We start from the raw sequence: 20,638 nt of genomic DNA, 5'->3' as shown, positions 1-20,638 counted from the left end.
AGGCAGGAATTGCTGTGTTGTAATTTCCCACCTCGATGCCTTCTTTCGTAGCTCAGCTGCAGACAGCAAATTGTAGACTACTGCTGGCAATGCATAAAGCAAATCTACAAACCATTTGGTGCGAGAGATCAAAATAAAAAGGACGAGACAGCCGACACTCTAAAAACTGTACACCCCATATATTCTAAGATGGATGAATCAGTAGTGTAATGGACTGCTGGCAAGCTCAAAACTTGCACAGCAAACAGGAAAACTGCAGTTTTAGAAGTAAAAGAAGTTAACTGCCATTCCTGGAAAAGGGCTGGAAAAGATCTGATGATTTAAAGTGGAAAATTCATCTCAGAGAAACAAAAGGAGAGAAGAAGAGAGTTATCAGACCATAGACTGGAAAGATGGTGGACACATCAGAAAATGTCTTAGCTGTGTATCAGTTTGAGAGTCTCTGTCTCCCTGTGTCTTTCATGCAGAGCCATGGAAGGTGAGAGTGACCTAGGCAGGGATGGGGGAGGAGGAGTAATGGGCATCAGACTCTTGAGTGGATGTGGGGACACTGGTGGAGGAAGAGAGGAGACGGGAGGCAATACGCTTCCTTTCTTCCCATCTAACACAAGCTGTGATCGGTTCGCATGGCTGGATTCCTTCCGAATGCCAAATTCATGCTCGTTTTCATTGTCCGAGCTGCAGTCGCTCAGATCTGTTATCTCCAGGTCTGAGTCTGACTCTGGGTCCTGCTTCACCCCTCCTCTTCTCTCTGTGGGGCTCTGCTGGTCTGTCCCAGTCCCGGCTCCTAAGCTGACCGCTCCCAGGCCCAAGGTCAACCCCATACCCGGAGGATTGGGCTCCACCCTTTCTCCCAGTGTCGCCCCGCTGCCAATATCTGTCCGACCCATCGACAGGCTGCCCTGGTACGGCGGCAGGCAGAGTCTGGCCGGCTGACCGCCCGCTGTGCCATTTGTCCCGCCAGTTTGCCCCGCTGCTCCCCTCTCACCCCCACCTGCCTCTCCAGGCGGGAGCAGGGAGGAGAAGGGGTGAGGCAGCTGTGAAAGGCTGCTCTGCAAGGGGTTGGGGTAAAACTGGGAGGGGTAGAGGGAGCCAGGGGGCAGTTTGGGGCAGTTGTTGAGAGAGAAGGCCCCTGGGAGGTAGGGGTTGAAGCCCCAGGGGTAGTCAAAGGGTGGGTTGCGAGGGTACGGGCCCAGCAGGGACGGGGGTTTTGAATAGCACGGTGCACCTAGGACAGAGAAAATCCAGAGATGGAGGTTAGCTCTCAGAAGGGGCAAAGGTTTCCTGACATACAACATCCAAGAATGTTCACTAATTATAGTCAGTGTTATTAGCAATTCTAATCAGGAGCCACAGGGGCTAATTCTGGCACGGCTGCTTTCAACACAAAACCTGATGGTTCATTTATGCATGCCGGTACTGTGTAGTACACCCACTTCACACCGCTGCAAACCAGATGTGAACACAAAGATTCTCCACTGCAGTGAAAAACAATTAAGAAGAGTTCCCGTCTTCCAAACGGCTTATCATTTCTTTGTATATTTAAAAGAAAAGAAATATGTGAAGTGACTCTGCTTCTGTTTTGATTGCGCATCATTGCGGTGAAACCAGTCACACTGTTGAAAATTCTCACTGAGAAATAATGTCGACATTTATCCCCGCAATGCTCTGACATGTCATGATATCATTTCAAATTAAGCAAAAAACACTTATGGTGCGGCAAATTGCGTTGCATATTTGAATTCGGTTCCTTGTAAGCATCACTTGATAACAGAGCGAGGGGGCAAATTTGAGGTGATGCAGGAATACAATTTTAATGAACAAACAAACGCATTGCCTCTCAACCTAGTCTACTTCCTTCCAAATGACAACCGACTCAAAGATTCTCTCTCTGCTGCACCCTCCACCTCTCTCCCAGCCGTTCTCACTCTCTTTTTCTCTTTCACTCTGTTATTTACTATGCAGGGCTAATTTGACAGTGGTGAAGTCTCTGCGTGCTGGGCCAGGAGTAGCTGGCAGACACATGAATATTGAATCAGTCAGGCAGGCCTCACTTGCTTATGAAAACACAGTAATGGGCGCCCACAGGCCACAAACTGAAGCCTGCACCCTCAATTAGGGCCTTCCTGCCTGGGAAGGGATTAGGACAGCGGGGACACATGGGAGGGAGAGGAGGGTGAGAAGGGAAGAAGGGGGGAATAGGACCTGAGGACAAACAGAATAGGGAGGAGGGAGAGGGTGCTGGTTCTGGGATGAGAATTGCATCTGTGTGTGAGTGAGTCTGTTTACACACTACCTCTCGAGCTCTGCAGATTCGTATACCTTCTTATGCGTGCGCAGAGATTGCAAACGAAATGCATTTGTGCATGCGTGCCATCAGTCAAGCAAACAATGACACTTCCGTGCCGTGTTTGGTTGAACTCACTTTCTGAGATAGAAGGGGACAAATGTGAACAGTTGCGCTGAAAAAGTGGATGATTTCTCCAGCCCTCGACTTGTGTCTCACTACAGCTGACATGTATAATTCACCAGCTAACCTGGCCTTTCTCACCTGGAGCACAGTCTCACTGTAGACTGCTATGGGACAGCCATCTCTCTTATTTCCTTTAACAATAAATGTTCATGCCTCACTGTATCCTCATTTCTCTCTCTGCTCTCCTTTCATTGCTACCTTCTCCTCCTCCCTTTGTTTGTACACTGCCAATCATACACTTTATATATATATAAGTGTATTTTTCTTCATGCAATAGAGGAAGACCGGCACGTATCTGACCAACTTTGTCATTCTCTCTGCTCACCTGAACTTAGGAAAGGAAATGAGTCCAGTCTCAGTTTGTCCCCTTCAGCTCCTGGTGCTGTGGTCCCCCGATCGAAAAGGGAGGTTCCTCTGCTGGTGTCTGGCAAACGAGGAAACAAGGACTGTATGGCCTGAGCGGCAGAAAGAGACACAAACAAAGAGTAGAAAAGGAGGTTAGAGATGAGTTTGTACCATGAAATAATAATAATAAAAAAAGCTTGCGTACGGCACACATATTCCTACAAATCTGCCTTTATGATGCTGCTGCACTTTGCTGGGTAAAGTCATATGTTGACAGCAGCACCCTGCAGAGTGTGATGCAAACAGTGACACAGTCGCAGCAAGGACAGGATAAAAAGGGAAGCCATGGGACTTGGGGTAAAAAAAAAAGGGGAGGCAGGAGGACGCACGGACTCAGAGACTCAAAGGGAGGAAAAGTACAGAGTCAAATGGAGACCAGCGATTAAGATTGTGGGCACAAAGGATAAATGACAAGAAGAAAGAGGGATTGTAGGCCAGCTTGTGTAAAGGGACACAGGACGAATAGCAGTGAGATGTGAGAGAATGACATCCATTTAGGAAGTAGGGCAGCTGTGTGCGTGTCAGTTAGTGCGTTTGTGTGTGCGTGTCAGTGAGTGCGTAGATTTTTTCTCTGTCTAAAATTTGCAAAGAAGAGGTAAAATAAGTGGAACAGTTTAATCTTAGGAATCAAGGGGACACGGGGGGATTTCTTTTTCCCCCTAGCGTGATTGCGGATCAGTAGTATCTGTCACCCTGCAGCCCCAAGTTTGAAAGGCGAGACTGTACTCCCAAGCTGCGAGATCTGCGTTGCTTAACAAACCGCATTAATGACCCGCCATTGATCTGATCTGACGCGACCCCTTTGCTTTCTATTTCTTTCATTTTCAATCGATGACAGATGGATACGCCATAGGAGACAGGGATGAGAGAAAGAGGGGATAACGTCTTCTTTTGTTTTAAGGGCAAGTTAAAACCGCCCCCCCTCCACGGTCTCCTTCAGAGCTCGCGTCTCCTTATCCCCATCTTAAGGACGGCACAGACAATTGATGAATGATTCTCTCTTACTGTACTTTCAAGTTACTTGTACTTTCTAGGACATTAGTCATCTAAAATAAAATTATCTGCACACCAGCACTTATACCCAAGTCAAAAAAATAGCCTTCTTCATCAATTTGTGCAGCCACATCTATAATTTAGTGTAGAATCTGAAACGCAGAAATTGATTTTTTTTTTTCCATTAAAAAGAAAGAAAGAAAAATCTCTAAATATCTTATAAACACAAGTAAAGTCATAACATTATTTTTTTAACCAAATTAGGACATTTTTGTTCACGCCTCCATCTTTTTTTGTGTTCTGATACATTTTATCTCTGTAAAAATTTTACAATCTCTTAGGGCAAATAAGTAAACTGTAGTCTATTATGACCCCCATTAGACACAGTGAATAAAAGATAGCTACGATGAATACCACCATTCTTTTGCAAAAAAGGGGGAATGCACAGCAGGTGCCTGAGAAATATAACAGCTCGAGTTGAATGGTTTTCAGTTACCTGAATTAAATTTCTGTTGATAAAAATTTAAGGAAGCAGAGTGCGGTGTCCTGCTATATTTCATCATTTTTCTTTGTTTAAGGTTTTTTTTAATTCCCTCTGTTTTAAAATGCTAGTTCTTTTTATTACCTGCTATAGAGACACAATTTGAACATACATAGGTATGATTTCTCACATTTTTCACACAATTTTGTATTTATATGCTACTAAATCTACTACTTGCATACAGCATATATCCTTTTACCCATCCACCCCCTCTCACAAACCCTCCATCCTACCCTGCGTACCTCTGGGCTGCAGTCTGGTGTGGTGGAGCCCCCGTTGAAATGGTTCTGGGCAAGGAAGAAGGGCGAGCTGGCCATGTCCAGGATGGGGTAGTTCACCAGCACAACCTTACTGAAGTTAAACTTGTAGGTGAAACGCTTCCCTTTGGTTTTGTGCAAAATACGCTTGTTGTAGTAATACCTGCAAAGGAGCGGGAGAGAATATTGATGGAGGGATGGAGTGAAGTGATAAACGAAAAAGGAAGAGGAAAAGGAAAAGAGGTGGGAAGGATTAATATAATACACATCAAGGTTTTGTGTTTCATCACTATAAGTAAAGTATAAACAACTTCAGTGCTGTGAGGCAAGAGCTGTGCTGATTTCCCAGTGTTTTTATTCATCTCCTCCTTTCTCAAATCAATTCATGTCTGGCTGCCTCTATTCAATACAATATGGTTTTGTAAAGTGAATTTTATATTCAGCAATTATCAACCCCCCCACCCCCCGCCTCAAAACCCCCCAAAATCTAAATTCGTTTGAACCTCTCACACAGAAATACTACACAAGAAGTAAATGTTCCTTTCATTATGCACAGGACTATTTATCAATTCAAAAAATAATGTGAGCATCATGTTACACTATCAGATGAGCTCAAGACTTTTTTGTTTCCAGAAAATTAGAAATTTGTCGGAATGACACCATTTGACATGACACCAAAAAACATCACCGTTTCCAATAGCAAAGCACATTCACAAAGAGGTGGGACAGCAAGAGAGGTCTCCATGGTAACGACCCCCAGTGTCTCCCGCTGGGCATGTCAGGTCGTCATCATACCAGTTTCCTTTGCCACCCACAGAGGTGTCACAATGTACAATCTGCCAGGATGCCACGTTGATCGGCAGCAAAGGAAAAACATGGAGCCATCTGGCCCAGGTAAAAGCTGAGTGCTCAAGTGGAGGAGCGTAGGGGGTGGGGGCGAAGCGGGATGCGACAAATTAAAAAAAACCTGCAGATGTCTTATTGTGAAATACAAGTTTAAATCTTGGAGATGGTTTCCTTGTGGACTTTTTGGACTCCTTTGTGTGAGTGCAGCCACAGTGAGCGTGCTAAACACAGAATTCATGAGACAACCTCAGCATTAAATAGTGGTGAGCTCATTATGCAGGCACACTATATCAACAAACACAGCAGCGTGTACATATCTGCATGTATCCACACTGGCTGAGCCCAGTGCAATGATGTGTACATGTTTTGCTTTGCGTGGCAATTGTGCCATGGCCCTTAATTGAGCAATTAAGTGAGGCTAATTAAGAAGGCTAATTGTGGCCCCAGCCAATTCATAACAATTAAACTCTGACGACAGTCCCCATTAACGAGAGGCCAAAGGAAAGCAGAGGGAGGGGGTGGGGTAGGGGAACAAGTTGGGTAGTGGGTATTTGCATAAGAAAATTGTGTGTGACTGGCTGGGGGTGTAAACTGCTGAAGGTATGGAGTGTGGCATTGTTTTAATCACCTTCAGCAAGTTCAGTGTCGAGTAGTTTTGCTGTTCTGAAAAAGTCCAATTTCACACTGGGGCTTAATTTTGAAATCCCTATTGAATTTTTTATTTGGCAGCTCAATGGTGAACTTTCCATTAGGATGTCCAGAGATAAGGAGAAATTGAGGGTATTGACGTTCCCCAGGAAAAATCCCACCTTTATCTTTCCATTTTTGCCAACATGGAAAAGAGAGATGTTAAGTGGGGATTAAATCCAACAAGAGTAAACAATTTATGGAAACCGCAGGGTTATAGCCTGATTTATCTGATACAAACAGTGCGGTTGCCTGACATTCAACACATCTCGTACGAACACATACCTTAGAGCCCTGCTCAGTTTGTCATAGTTCATGTGAGGTTTGCATTTCCTTATCCCCCACAGTCGGGCCACCTCGTCTGGGTCCTTGATGACAAACTCCCCGTAGTCTCCCTGCCAGGCTATCACCCCTTGGTACTCTTCCTTCTGCAGGAGCTCTAGGATGAAGTGCCACAGCTGGATCTGTCTGGAGCCGGGGCTCGACTCGGGTTTGTAGGCCCACTCTGGGAAGGCGATCCCTGGGCAAAGGGGAGGAGGAAGAAGCAGGGTAAGGTTCAGGCCTGTTTTCTGTCCAGTTGCTCACAGGGAGTGTGTGCATGTGTATGTGTGTCTGGGGAGGGGGGGGTGTTCACTGTCTGAATGACTGATGAGTGATGGAGGTGAGGGATGATGTGTTTAATATCACAGCACGTGCCTTGAGCAATGTTAGTCTGAGCTAATGCCCTCTAGCCTCAACAGATTGGTCAGTGGGATGATGACAGCTCACTGGGAGAGATCTGACTGATGCTGCTCAGGTCTGAATTTTAAAAGCCAACTCTATGACCATCAGAGATGAAGTTAAGTAGCTTTTTTACTCAGGCCAAAGTGAATCTGGCACTAACTAGCCTTGTAAATACATTACACATTGAACCAATTACTACCAGAGTCTGAACTTGTTTGGCAAACATGAGTGTGTATGGTTAATCTTTTTAAATAGATGAATATTGGGGATGAATTTCAACATGCAATTTTTATAATGAAGTAGCTGCTTCTTAAGTATTTGCTTGTTTTGGCTGTCTGGGTTCACCCGATTTACACATGTGGCTTAGGACTAGATTTAAAGATAAGTTGAAAGATTTTAAATGTTACAAATAAGAACTTTAAGCAGATTTGATGCAGAAAAGCAAGGATGTAATAATCTCCTGCCTTCATGTCACTAACTTTGATGAGAGTACCGACCTGGCGTCCAGAGGGCGGGCACCGGGGGGAGCAGCAGATCACTGACGCAGTTACAGTCCATGCCTCCACAACACCTGGAACAAAACAAAAGAGAGAGAAGGTATTAACTTTTACAAATGAAAAACAAAGAATTTTGCAGAGATGTATTTGCTTAAGCCAGTTTCAACTACCCAGCATGTTTATAGCATTTATTACACCAAGTCAGAGCAGAGGAGAGTAAATTTTGTTGAAACTGAAGGTATTGCATAAGGGTCTAAAGGCGCAACATGAGTTCAAAATGATACTTTAAATCGATGTGAAATATAGCAAGGTTATGTTTCATATGTCTTTGGTAGAGATCAGGTGTTTGATGGATGTGGCCACCTGAGGCTGTGTCTGATGCAACGTGGTGGACATCCCTATAGTGCATTTATGAACAGGAGGAATTAAATAGACTTTTGAAAACCAACTTGAAAACTGAGCCACATTATACATTAAAAATTGGGTTTTTAAATATATAATAGGACTTGGTTATTTCTTAGTGAAGTTTTAAAAGTATCAAAAAAATCTCATGTACAAAGTTCTGTTCAGGGTTATTAAAGGTTAGGTTTAATTGTCTGCCAGATGAGGAAAGTTTCAAAAGGATTTAAAGGGCTATAGTTTTTGGTAAAACGTCTTTCATATCACCTTAGGTATCCTAGGTAAGTCAGGTAACTACTACAAATAGTGCAAAATTGCATAAACATCTGAACATACAAGAGTGTAGTTTTATTAGTTGATTGATTTAGAGATATTTTAATTGTCTTATGTGCTGTTCGCCAGTCACTCTATAGCAGAGTGTGAACAAGTTAAATGTTTTGAGCCTTTTTAAAATAAAATCTTGACCTATGTCAAGGAAATACACAACATTTCCCTCAGAATTATAGTGAATGGAAAGCAAAAGCGAGAAAACACTTCACATTTGTACTTGTAATATTAAATTCTACCCCCTATAATTATAGTATTTGGTTATATAAAACTAAACATTTTTTAAAAAACACACAAAATTGTTGGGATGAAAGTCAGAAATTATGCAGTCCACTGAACACGTCCATATTTAACATCACAAGAAAATAAACTGTGCAAACTATTTAAAAACCTGATTTTGTTTTTATTTCTGTGCATTTTGAAATCTGAAGTACATTTACAAAAAAACCTCCAAACTTTTATTTTTTCACCCCATCACATCGGTTCATGCTCTGCATTGAATGTTGAATGATACGTGCATGTGTCAGTGAGGTAGGGTAGGCCTTTTTATAATACAAGAGCTTGTGATCATAAGCCCTCCTAAATATATTCATATAGAGATCTGCTGACGCGAGAAGATGAGGAGATCTTGGTGTTTCTGTGATGAAGAGGGGAACTGTGAGATGGAATCTAGTTTGGATATCACAGTTTCATCAGGGTTGTTTTACAAAGCTCAGATGGAAGAGATAGCCTGCTGCTACACTGGTATCTTTAATGCTGGCCTCTCTATCTCTCCCTTCACTCTCTGCCTCTATTTAATTATGCTCTGTGAATTTTGGATTTTCCCTCCAGCATTGAAATGGAACGTGAATTATTAAGGTGTGTTTGTATAAATTATTATTGCTAACTCCAGGCATTTCTCACTCTCTGACTCTTTCTGTCTCACGTTCGCTCTCACCCCGCTTCAAGCCTTTGGATTGTGGCCCCGCTCGCTGTCTCCTCCCTCCCCTCCCCTCCCGCTCTTCATCTTCCTTGTTTTCAGTCTGCTCTCTCTGTCTATGAATGCAGAGCTGACATTAATTCTATTTATTATAATTATTATTATTATTATTTTTACTCTTGTTTTACACTTGTTCCTTTTCTCTTTTTTTCTTTTGGTCATTAAACTATCTGGAGATTCTGTCTGCACTCATCCCACACGACCCATTTTTAGAAAAGTATCAAATATTTTGATTAGACCATTTACCAGTAGGATATCAAATTACACCCCGCTGTTCACATGATTAGAGAATATTTGAAAACATTTGAAACTGTCATCTTTCCATGAAAATGTTGACCTCATCTGACAGAAAGGCCGTGGCAAAGATTGGTCTTTACAAAATGAGATATACGTTGTGTTGGAGGTAGCAATCCATAACTTTCCTCTTCCCCGTGGGCTACAGGTCATCAATACTGCATCATCTCTTTCATTTGCCGTATTCTCATGGTCCACGGCATGTATAAGCTCATCTCCTCTGAGGGAAACATATATGTGAGCTCCTGTCTTTCACAGTCTTTCCAACTTCCTCTCATACCACCTACGCATTACCTCAAATCTATACTCTTCCTTCCCTTTTCATATCCAACAGCATATCTATACAGGTGACTCCTCCTTTCCTCTTTCCCACCTCCTTTCTATTCACACACCTATCCACTGTCTTCTCTCCCGCCCTCCCTTCCACTCCACCCTTCTCCCTCTCTCCTGCTCTGTGTGTTTTGCTTCGGCGCAGTAATTTTCCGTTTGATTTCGGAGGTAATGCATTTTTTACAAATCAAAGAGGAAGCCAGGCTACCCCACTCCTCCTCCTCCTCCCCTCACTCTCTCTCTTTCTCTCTCTCTCCCTCCCTCCCTCCCTCCCACCTCCTCTTCTTTCCCTCCCTGCCCAGTCTCCCGTTCTCGCCCCCCCCCCCCCTCGGCCCCCCAGGCCAGAGAGGAGATAAAGGAGCCCCCATCATTTCCTTGTTAGTTTTGATTTGGGCAGCACAGGGCTTTCAAGTTCCCCCCATCACCCCCAGAAACATTATAACTAGCAGCCCAGGGAATACTGTTCCTCATACGCACACACTCAAACACACACATGCATGCACAGACTGTCAGATACAGACACTCACAGATTGTAAGGGATTGTGCATGCACAGTAAACACAGTCTCAAGCAGATATGGCACAAATACGGAGGCATTCAGGTAGCCGTCGCACACACACTGTAAGACGCAGCACACAAAGTAAGACATGGAGCCCATAGATATTGACTGAATCAATATCGGCACACTAACACAGATCTCACCAAGCTGAAAAAGAGAATGCACTTTGTTTACTAAAGATTCTGGTTTACTGATAGAGAGACGTGGGCAGAAAAAACACTGTTTTATTTGGACAAAGAGACACAAGAGTCCGAACAAAGGACCCCTCTCCCACAAAAGGTCACCTGTGAAACCCAGCGTGGATGATGGATCACACGGCTACCGGTGACAATAGTAAGCACACTCAATAGATTCACTAAGTTACTTCACGCAGTCACATCTTCACAAAAACACCTCAGCTGTGTTCCTACACATAATCTGAAGTGTAGGCCTGCACTAGATCTAGCAAGTGGATCATTACTGCTGGAAACCCTCTGGTGTGTTGATGATTCAGAGGCTTTTCTATAGTTTAGCGCTTGAAAGAGTGCACTTTGTTTTTTGTGACTTTAGGACACAACAACATTGCAGGGATACACAAACTTCCTGGGTCAAGGCTGAAAGGTTAAAGGTTTCTGCTGTTGTCACTGCTCAACATATAAACCTCAGAAATCCCTCCACATTTGCTCTCTGTACTTACTTTTAGCCATTTTCAAAGCATTAGAGAGTGAAATTTATGCACAGTGCAACGCCCTCAAAATTCATACAATATAAGAAATTAAGCTGTCTGCTAGCAAACCCACAGTGCAGGGTACTATACTGTTATACCGCTCACTGCAGATTTACTAATGATTGGACAGGAGTTAAAATGCATTTTTTCACTCAGTTTATTTCTCTTCTTCTTGAATTTCACACAGTGCAAATAAAGTTCACTTGCTTCCTATAAATAACCTTTCAGTCATGTAATGCCAAATCTGTTTTGATCACTGGAAAACTGCTGTGGAAAAAAAGGACAATAAATTCACGGACAAGCAGATGGGTCTTCTAAAGACAAACTCCTACATCAACGAGAGCAATCGTTTCCAACTATTGTAACTGACGAGGGACAAAGTCCAAAGAAAAATTACTACAGTGTTGCAATGACCAAATTGGTATGTTTGCATCATGTTCAGGTAGACTTGTACATAAACCATCCTTCTTTCAGCAGTAAACTTAAACTTGTATTTTCTCAACTGATGAACTTCCTGTGACCTCTCGACTTTCTTGCCCAAGTGGGGACTAAGAGTAAGAAAAGGACTGCAAAAGCATATCCAAGAGTCAGGATTGGACCAGTCCCACTGAGTTTTAAGAGGTCGGTCTCGCCACAAAGGTCACAGATTTGTATTTGTAACTTTTGCATGTATCTCTCAAGCATCAACTCTGTAACAATGTTGCTAAAGTAAAGGCAGAACTGGCATACTTGTGACGCCAAGGTTAGTAGGGCACTGACGGGAGTGAAAAGAAACCAGTGTGAGGGATATACTGTAGTACAAACTACGTTTTGAAATTCTGCAGAGTGACTGGGGTAGAGCGAGGAAGGAGGGCAGCCTGACATTCAGGCAACATTATGTCTCCAGTGCTGTCTAAAGAAGGAAAGAGTGATGGGTCACGATATAAAAAGATAGAAAAATGTGAGAGGCATGAAGAGTCTGGCCTCTCCCGCTTTCTTTTTCCACTAGATGAAAAGGACTCTGTACATCTGTCTCATCTTCCTTTTTTTGGTTGCCCCTGAAAAAGGCCCGACTGAAAACTCTCTCTCTCTCTTCCTTTCACTCTGCTTGCCTCTCTCCTGCTATCTCTGTCTTTCTCTCTCTGTTCCTCTCCCTGGTTAGCTCTGACACACTGGTCAGCCTCAGGGTGGAAGAACAGAGGGACTCTGCTATGGGTTTGTTAGAGGAGATGGAAAGAAGGAGAGAGGAGAAATGAGGAGAGAGACAGAAGAGAGAAGGAGGAGGAGGAGAGGAGGAAAGGGGGTTGGTCAGGAAGAGGGAAAAGAACCTGTCTATCCAAATGTTGAAGAGAAAAGTCAACACCGAATTAAATTCTATCCACACACTGGCCTGTAGATCTTCTTATTTAGCTCAAGTTCCATCTTAATTACCAAAAATATTCTTTATATGATTTATACAAATAATATTTAGTTAAATCTCAAAATATTAAGCTACAAATTTTGTTTTGAAGCCCAAATATGCATCTCATCTACATCTTGTTTGAGTATCCAATTAAAAAGGGTCCTCTCTGGATCAAGTATGTGACAAACAAAAAGTTCTACGTGCTTTTTCAAACTAAGACAAACAATGACTGAAACCTTGCCATCAACAAAATTAACTTCCCCTTTACATAACGAAAAAAAAAAGAGTCAACTTTAACATCCCAAAGTCTCTCAAAACTTCACAAGTTAAAGATTTGGTCTCGGTTACTTTGTTTTTCTGACAATTTGACCTGTTCGCAGGACATTACACATAGGATAATACAGTGGATTAATCATAAAACATTAAAACAGTCACTGGTTGTTGTTTTCTAATTATTGATTTATTGATTTATTTATTTTTGTTCTGCATTTCATGTTGTAGAGGTTTTCACTTTTACCATTTAAGCTTTGAATCCGTGAAGATCCATAAAAAAAATGAAAAAGATTACATTTTAATCACTGAAACTGCGCAGATAATCACAGCAATACAGATCATGTTGCAACTTATAGCCACTAGATTTCCCCACAATCCCTCCTTTGTACCTTACACACCCATCACACTGCAATGTGAAAGAGTGAGAAATCAGTACAGTCACTATAATAGGAGCAGGCAGTGGTGCAGCAGCATCGGTGTATTTAACCAAGACATATCGTTACAGGAGTACTGGCTGAATCTAGTTGTTCTCCCACAGAGCACCCATTATTCCACACTGCAGGGGCAAAGCTAATACTGAGTCCTTCACACTGAGACAGGCTATCATCTGACAGGACTGCCCGGCCAGAATATCATCCAGTGAAATGTACTTTGAAAGATACAGTAGAGCAGCGGTACAAGATGTGACAACAGAGGCAGGGAATAATAGGGCAGAGAAATATTAAAGTCCATATCTGAAAACTTAAGAAAGATAATTTCACACTGAACTGTTTGTTTCACAGCTTAAGCAATAAGGCTGGGTTTAGAATTTGCATCAAGTTCCTAAATCTATGAATACATAGCTTAAAGTCAGTGCTGAGCACAGATACCCCTGCTGAAAATATGAGTGCTTTAAAATGAGTAAGAGCTTTTTGTGTTCTTTCATGAGTTGAGCTTTGGAGATTTTGCTACATTATATCACTACTTTAAGTCACGGAGTAACACCAGGAGTGTGTGAGAGGGATTGACTGGAAATAATGAGGTGTTGGCAGAAAGAAATATGTTAAAAGGTCCAATATCATGGCTCGTTTCTTGGGCTAATTGTAATAGGGTATGATGTGCATGTTTGGCTTTGATGACAAAAACAAAGGAAAGAGGAAAAGAAAAGGCCAGCTCAATTCACGGAGAGAAGTTTAGACTCCAGCTCGGGTCATAAATAGAGTACTTTGATAAATAAGGAAACCTGATTTTTTTTTCTCCAGACTTTCACGATCGGTGGAGAACTCCAACAAGTTTAAGAAGAGGTGAGTGGAGATGAGGATGTTGAGCGCGTGAAAACGGCATTAGTATGATATAGAAAGCTGGCCTTAAGAAAATAAGGAAAAGAAGGGGAAAAGGATGAAGGAAAAAGTATCAATCGATAGGGTTAAATTATTCATCGTCATTAATTATCGATCGCTCTCCGCTGCCGGCTCGTCCGCCTCGCGCCAGAGTTGAAAGGAGGGAAAGCGCGCTTTATTAAAACCGGCTCGAGCCTCATTGTTTCATGTCCCGCGGCAAAGAAAAAGCTCGAGTTTGGCTCTGCCCGCGCCAGTAGAAAAATACACATGCGTGCACGCGCGCACACACAGACACCGCTCCATCTCCCTCCTCTGCTTTCTCTCTCCCTCTCTCTCCTGACGCGCGGGAGGAGCTTTTGGGAGCCTCGCGCGGTGTTCACGGGGCGGCTGTGTCTCGCGTGGATCGATGAGGGATCAATGGCTCGCGCTGACTAATAGCCAGAGAGCGCCTTTGATCTCGCGGCTGAGAGATCAAAACCTGCGCGAGAGGGAAGAGAAATAGGAAAAGAAACTGCGCCGGCGAGCTGACCTTCACACACACATGCGCGCGCGCACGCACACACACACACCGATGCACGCAAAACCCACGTAGCGTCACTCACGCGCGCCGCTTTTAGGAATTTGATATCCTATCCAGGATATCCTACCAGCGAACAAACTGAGAGATGCATTGCAAATCAAACTGCGGGCGAATATGCACCGGACATATTTGGAATAATAACCAATCTGTCTATAGGCTATTACTGAGAACCTTCACGCTCACTAGACTAAAAACACGTCCACCAAACGCACACATCACCTTGTTTCCCACCCAGAGTTGTTGCTCTTGACTATTTTTTTCCCTCAGACAAGGTGATGCAGTGAGACCAACAGATCCTTCTGTGGTTTCCAGCTATCGCACGAGTGTCCTATAGGGCCAAGTCCATGCCCAAAGAGAAGAAAATACGCTGTCTGATCTCGCTCAGTGTTTATGTGTGATGGAGAGCGGAAGGCTTTAATTGAGTTGAGTATGTTCAGGACATGAGCGCAGGTTGCTCAGATCTTCAGTTAATTTCCCAAAGAAAACCGTGTTGGGACTAAAGCAATACTAAGGCAGATCAGAAGCTGTGTGATCATTATAACTTACACAATGTTTGAATGTGACTGCACTGTTTTGTTTTCTGTGTGTTTGGGGTCAAAGAGACCCTTTAGCAACTCATAATGGTGGTTAATCACCTTCATGCTTAATGACACTTCCCCTCTAAATTAGTGATAACTGCTTGTGAACCAGTATGATTGAGAATATAGATTTGAGGTAGAGACCCCAGCTCAAAGCCTGGATATATGTTACTCTGAAATCCATCCAGCCACATTCACACCTACGGCCCCTTTAGAATCAGAAGTTCACCTAAACCAGTGCATGTCGTTGAACTTTTGGAGGAAGCCAGGGTAGTTGGAGAGAACTCACACATTCATGAGAAGAACATGCAAACATCACACAAAAAAGCTCCAGACTGGATTTGAACCCTTCCTGCTCCGAGGTACCGTGCCCTCTCTAAAACCCTACACAGGTAAATGTGGATTTCATTTATTTTCCCAGCAACTAAGCTGTTTTGTGGCAAACAGAATGAGCATATATGCATAATCCACATAATAAACACATTTTCTCTGTAATAAATATTGCCTGAACTTTATATCCAAGTGTTTGTGCCAATGAGAAAATTTCAGCAGTTTTGAAAAGGGTCAAAAGACAAAAAAAACAACCCTGCTTCATTCTTTCATAAATTGCCCCTGTTAGCAATCATGAACCACAAATTAATTCATTGCCAAATAGAATCTTATGTTCCACACTTTTAACTTGGGGAAGTCCACTTTTTTCTTCCTCTGTATCTCTCCTCCTCCTCATCACGCTCTCCCACTCTCTTTACCCCCCCATTCACTCTCCCTCCCCTCTCTGGTCAGTGAGTTACTCTCTCTATCGCTCTCACTTCCCGAATTAACCACTCAAGAAGTCACCACCGACTCAATCAATAGCTCATACATAAACCCTGCTATAATCGCTCCCCCTGCCTGTCTGTCTGCCCCCCCCCACCCCCCTCATTCCCCTCTCCTCTCCTCCTTCACCACATTCACCATCATCCCCTCACAATCCCTTTCCTCCCCTTCCTTCATCTTTTTGTGTCTTCTTCCTGTCCTTCTCTGTGGATTTTAGACGCTCTCTTCTCATAATTATCAAACCTGTCATAAACATTAAGAGCAGCAATTCTGATATTTCTATTTAAAAATAACTCCTCACACCTTTCCTTCCTTTGCACCCTCATCAGGCAATTTGACATTATGATAAAAAAAAGAAGTCTTGTCATAGAAGTAATGTATCATATGGGCACTTGAGAAACATATTTCCCAACCACAAGAGTATAAACCATACATTTTAAAAAGGTTCTCACACATTTATTGTACTTGATGTCATTTTTTATGTACAACACCATGTCAGATTTTGTGCTTTTAGGGATTCTAAAATAACGCAGTTTTGGTTCTATTTGGTTTGGCTACTTAATAAAATCTTAGTAAAATAATGCGCCCAAATTGTATACCACCAGCGCTGACTGAATAGTGTTCCTGGTCTTTAAACAGTTCAACAACTTTTACTAAGACAGCAGTGACAGGCACCCAGCGTTGGACTTCAGAATAATATCCTTGTTTGTTAATGAACTAAAAAGTCTGAAATTTTAATTACGTGAACAAGTGAAGCACAAAATGAAGCGCAAGTAGCCTTCATAACTCTGAGGACTTCCAGAGGCCTCAGCTAACACAAAGTCGCTCAAAACTTGGAACAGTAAACATGTCTCAAATCACTCCTTTGAAACCCAAATGCACAAAGAACCAGCTGAAAGCCAATACAGTCCAATATTACTGTGTGCCTTGTACTGAATACATAATATGAAAGGTGACCTGATGCTTCTTTGGGAGTGCTTTTTTTTTTTTTTTTTACTTCTATGCTCTCACAGGCTTCTATATTCCTTGTGGGACTTCATATTTGTGTAGCATCCCTCTAAAATTTATTACAGGAGCAGAGTAATTCTTTTAAGTGCAAGGGCACTATCGGCCTATGTTAGCGTGTCCAGCCTGAATGGGTCCAGTATTGCGTTATAGCAAAGACAAGGAGACATCAATATTGCATTATCTCATGTTTAACTGTGAGACACAGATAGTTGTTTTGGGGGCCTTAAAGATATTGTATTACCAAAGGAGATGCAGACGCACACACAACCACATGAGGAGGAAAAAAAGTGAGAGGGAGAGAGAGAGAATAACACACAGAGAATTTTAAAATTATAAGGCCTCTACACACCCTCTGCTCATACCCCTTCTATCTCTCTTTCTCTATCTTCCCTCGCTTCTTTTCTGCCTCTCTCTCCAAAGTCTTTGATTCGTCCGTACGGTTTGATCTGCAAGAGAGCGAGTTTTGTAAACACATTTTTCACGATCATATAGCCACGGGCAAGGGGAGCGTGAGGCGCGGAGGAAGAAGAAGGAGAGGGAGAGACTCAGAGAGAGAGTGAGAGAGGGAATGTGTGTGTGTGTGTGTGTGTGTGTGTGTGTGTGTGTGTGTGTGTGTGTGTGTGTGTGTGAGAGAGAGAGAGAGAGAGATGGTGTGTGTATGTCTGTGTGAGGGAGGGACGTTTAATGAGCGTGCAAGATGGAAAGATAGACTGACAGAAAATGCAAGGATGAAGCCTCAAATATGACTTACTGCACAGAGCAACAAAGACACACAGACACTCACATGCATACACATGCACACATGTGGAATCACACAACACACACACACACACACAGACACCAGGGAGCCCAGACTGATGGTTTTGGCACAAGTAAAGCATCACAGGGGTTGATGAAATGTGAAGCAACAAGGAGAAGAAGCAAGTTATTCAGTTTTCCTTATCATGCAGAGGGGGGTGACACTCCAACACTGCATTTCCCGATATGACACTTCCTGACTGGTGAACCCACGGAGTTATTGGAGAAACACACACACACAGGGAGGGGAGGGAAAGGGGGAGAGAAAGTGATGCATCTCGTTTGGGATGATGAACACAGAAAACAGAGAGAAACGGCGTCTGAAAAACAGATTATGGGGAGAGCCAATAAAAGGTTGCGCACAGATGGTAAACACACTGTGGTGTAAAGCTGAACTAATAAAAGTGCGAGGCTCTGGTTCCCTACATTTTTTTTCACTTGGTTGGAACGATTTCGTTTTTCATCTGGCAGCTGCTAATCCGGTTTGGTTCGATTGGCCCCGGTAATGGCGCTAACCCGTCGCCTCCATACCGACTCCTCTCCGCGGGACGCGACAGAGAGGAGGCGACGCCGGCTCGGAATGAGCATCAGAGAAGACACCGGTTATGGCACAAAAAAGGGAAAAGAGAACGGGTGCCATAGTCCACTCTAAGTTTGAAGTAATTTAGACTTTGAGTTTCCAACTGCCCGAAATATTCGCCTTAAAGGGAGAAAGGCAAATGAACGATTGCTCAATTACTGAAGGCTAATTTCAACAAAGTTTGGCTGCTATTTAACGCACGTAGAGGCTCTTACACTTTTTTTCATTGAAGTTTGCATTTCGGACTAATGCATTAATTACATACGCAGGCCCCAAACGCTCAAAAATAGAAGCCCAATACTAAAATAAGAATACCATTGCAATAGAGGCTCGGCGCACTGGATTGTTATAACCTTGTGATGAATTGGCTCCTTCGACTTTTGGCTAGGGTTAGATGCAGGCCATCACATTTAAAGTGCTTTTCCACTTCGAGGTTTGTTTGTTTTCCTAAAAGACGGGGAAACAGTCCTCAACAATTCTGCACAAATCCCTCGCGTCAGTCGTTAAAAAAATCATTTTCTTTTCATTTTTTCCTTTCCTTGCATTCTTTCTTTTCTTTTCTTTTTTTTAACTTAGCCTACTGCTTTTTTAGAAAGAAGAATAGCTGCAAGCAGTTAAGTCGGTTGTCAGAATCTGCGCGCTCGCGTGTGTGTGTGCATATAGTGCAGTGCAGTGTAGTGTAGCGTTTCCTCTTCCTCTCTCTTTCTTCTCTCAGTCTTTTCTGTCCGGGGAATTGTTCTCAACGTCCACAAACACATTGCAAATACCCGGCGGCCAAGCGGCATCGATTTCTAATTAGACGCCAGGATAATCGTTGGAGAGAGATGAAAAAAAGAAGAGAGTGATGGCGAGACCGAGTAAATAAATATATAAACGAATTAGAGCCCAGATTAATTGAATGAATATGAGCATTAAAAAGAAACAAAGGTGATCTTGGCGGATGAAACCTTGCGTGGATTGAACGGGAAATAAGGATTATATACACAGAGGAGCACAGGCTGAAACATATTCGAGGGGGAGAGGATGGGTGGGGGTTTCTTTTGAATTAGGGCGCACTTTTGGCCAAAAATTAGTTTGTAATTACTGATCCACGCAGCAACATTTCAGGCACATTCGCACGGCTGATTGATTCATTCAAAATGTTCTGTTCCCGCATGCGAGATGTCATTGCGGAGAGCTCGGCGGGTCTCACACGAAATCTTGGATGGAGCCTGCGAGGAATTAATGGAAAATAATTTAATAATAATGCACAAAAAATAACTTAAATGATTAAATGATCATATTGAAGTCATATTTATTCATATTCGCTGGTGTGCACATGCATGATGTCTGTGCTAGAAACTGTGACAGCAATCAACCTTGAACTAAAGCCACAGCTGGATTATCCAACTTCTCTCCTCTCCAGTCAAATTTCCACCGCCCCCCTTCTTTCCCCCCTTGCCCCCCACCTCCCTCTTTCTGTCTCCTGACAGAGTGTGACAGGGGGTTAGCCGGGGAGCTCAGGTAGCTCGTTTACTTTAATTAAAGTTTCATCATCCTCGGAGCGGGACCGCGCACCGTATATACTCTTTCATGCTGCTCCGTCTCTCATCCCTGTTCTCCTTCCATTCATCACCGGCCCTCCCTCCCTCCCTCCTGCTCTCTCCTCCCCACCGTAGGCCTCACCTCTCATCTTTTCTTCAACAACTCGCCAAATCGCCCCCTGCTCTCTGTCTCGTGTCCACTCGAGCATATACAGGATAATAATTCAAACACTTTCCTTCCTTCCCTCCTCCTCCTTCTCCTTTTCCAACTTTGTTCTTCCCACCCCTTTTTTCTCGCTCTCCTATCTCCTTTTCTCTCTCTCTCTCTCTTTTACAATAATGATGCCATTAACTGCATAACTCCAGGCGGTTTTGATCAACTGATGCAGAGGAGGAGAAGTAGCTCATTGTGTGCTGGCCATCATTTGGTGGATGCTATTGTGCAATTCAGCTCCTAAACAAAGACAAAGTAACTGTAAAAACGCCAGAGGATCAACAGATATATATATATATATATATATATATATATATATTCCGACCATCTTATAACCATGTCAGCAGTGTGCGCCTATGGGTCTTTCAACATGGAGACATTGTGGGGCTGATAAGAAGGAGGAGGAAGACAGTTATTGAGCGGTATTGATCACCTTTGATTATTTAATACAAAATAACTCCCCAGTCGATGATCACCATCAGGCAGGCAATAGATAAAATCAAAGGGCTCTTTGTCAATAGGTTAAATGATCCATTGGAGATATAAGCAAATA

At 43.0% G+C, this 20,638-nt stretch overlaps 1 protein-coding gene across 1 annotated transcript; it reads right to left on the bottom strand.

Moving 5' to 3' along the window:
• Positions 1–416: 416 nt before the first annotated feature.
• On the bottom strand, positions 417–7,483 carry erfl1 (Ets2 repressor factor like 1). Its single transcript, XM_063488354.1, has 5 exons — positions 7,423–7,483; positions 6,488–6,722; positions 4,655–4,832; positions 2,799–2,928; positions 417–1,228 (listed from the first exon to the last, which is right to left on the bottom strand). The coding sequence occupies exons 1-5, from the start codon at positions 7,481–7,483 to the stop codon at positions 417–419; spliced, it is 1,416 nt and encodes a 471-aa protein (XP_063344424.1).
• Between the last annotated feature and the right edge of the window lie 13,155 nt (positions 7,484–20,638).

Source organism: Pelmatolapia mariae, linkage group LG10_11 (assembly GCF_036321145.2).
Source record: "Pelmatolapia mariae isolate MD_Pm_ZW linkage group LG10_11, Pm_UMD_F_2, whole genome shotgun sequence".
Lineage (NCBI taxonomy): Eukaryota > Metazoa > Chordata > Actinopteri > Cichliformes > Cichlidae > Pelmatolapia > Pelmatolapia mariae.
This window is presented reverse-complemented; position numbering and strand designations above follow the sequence as displayed.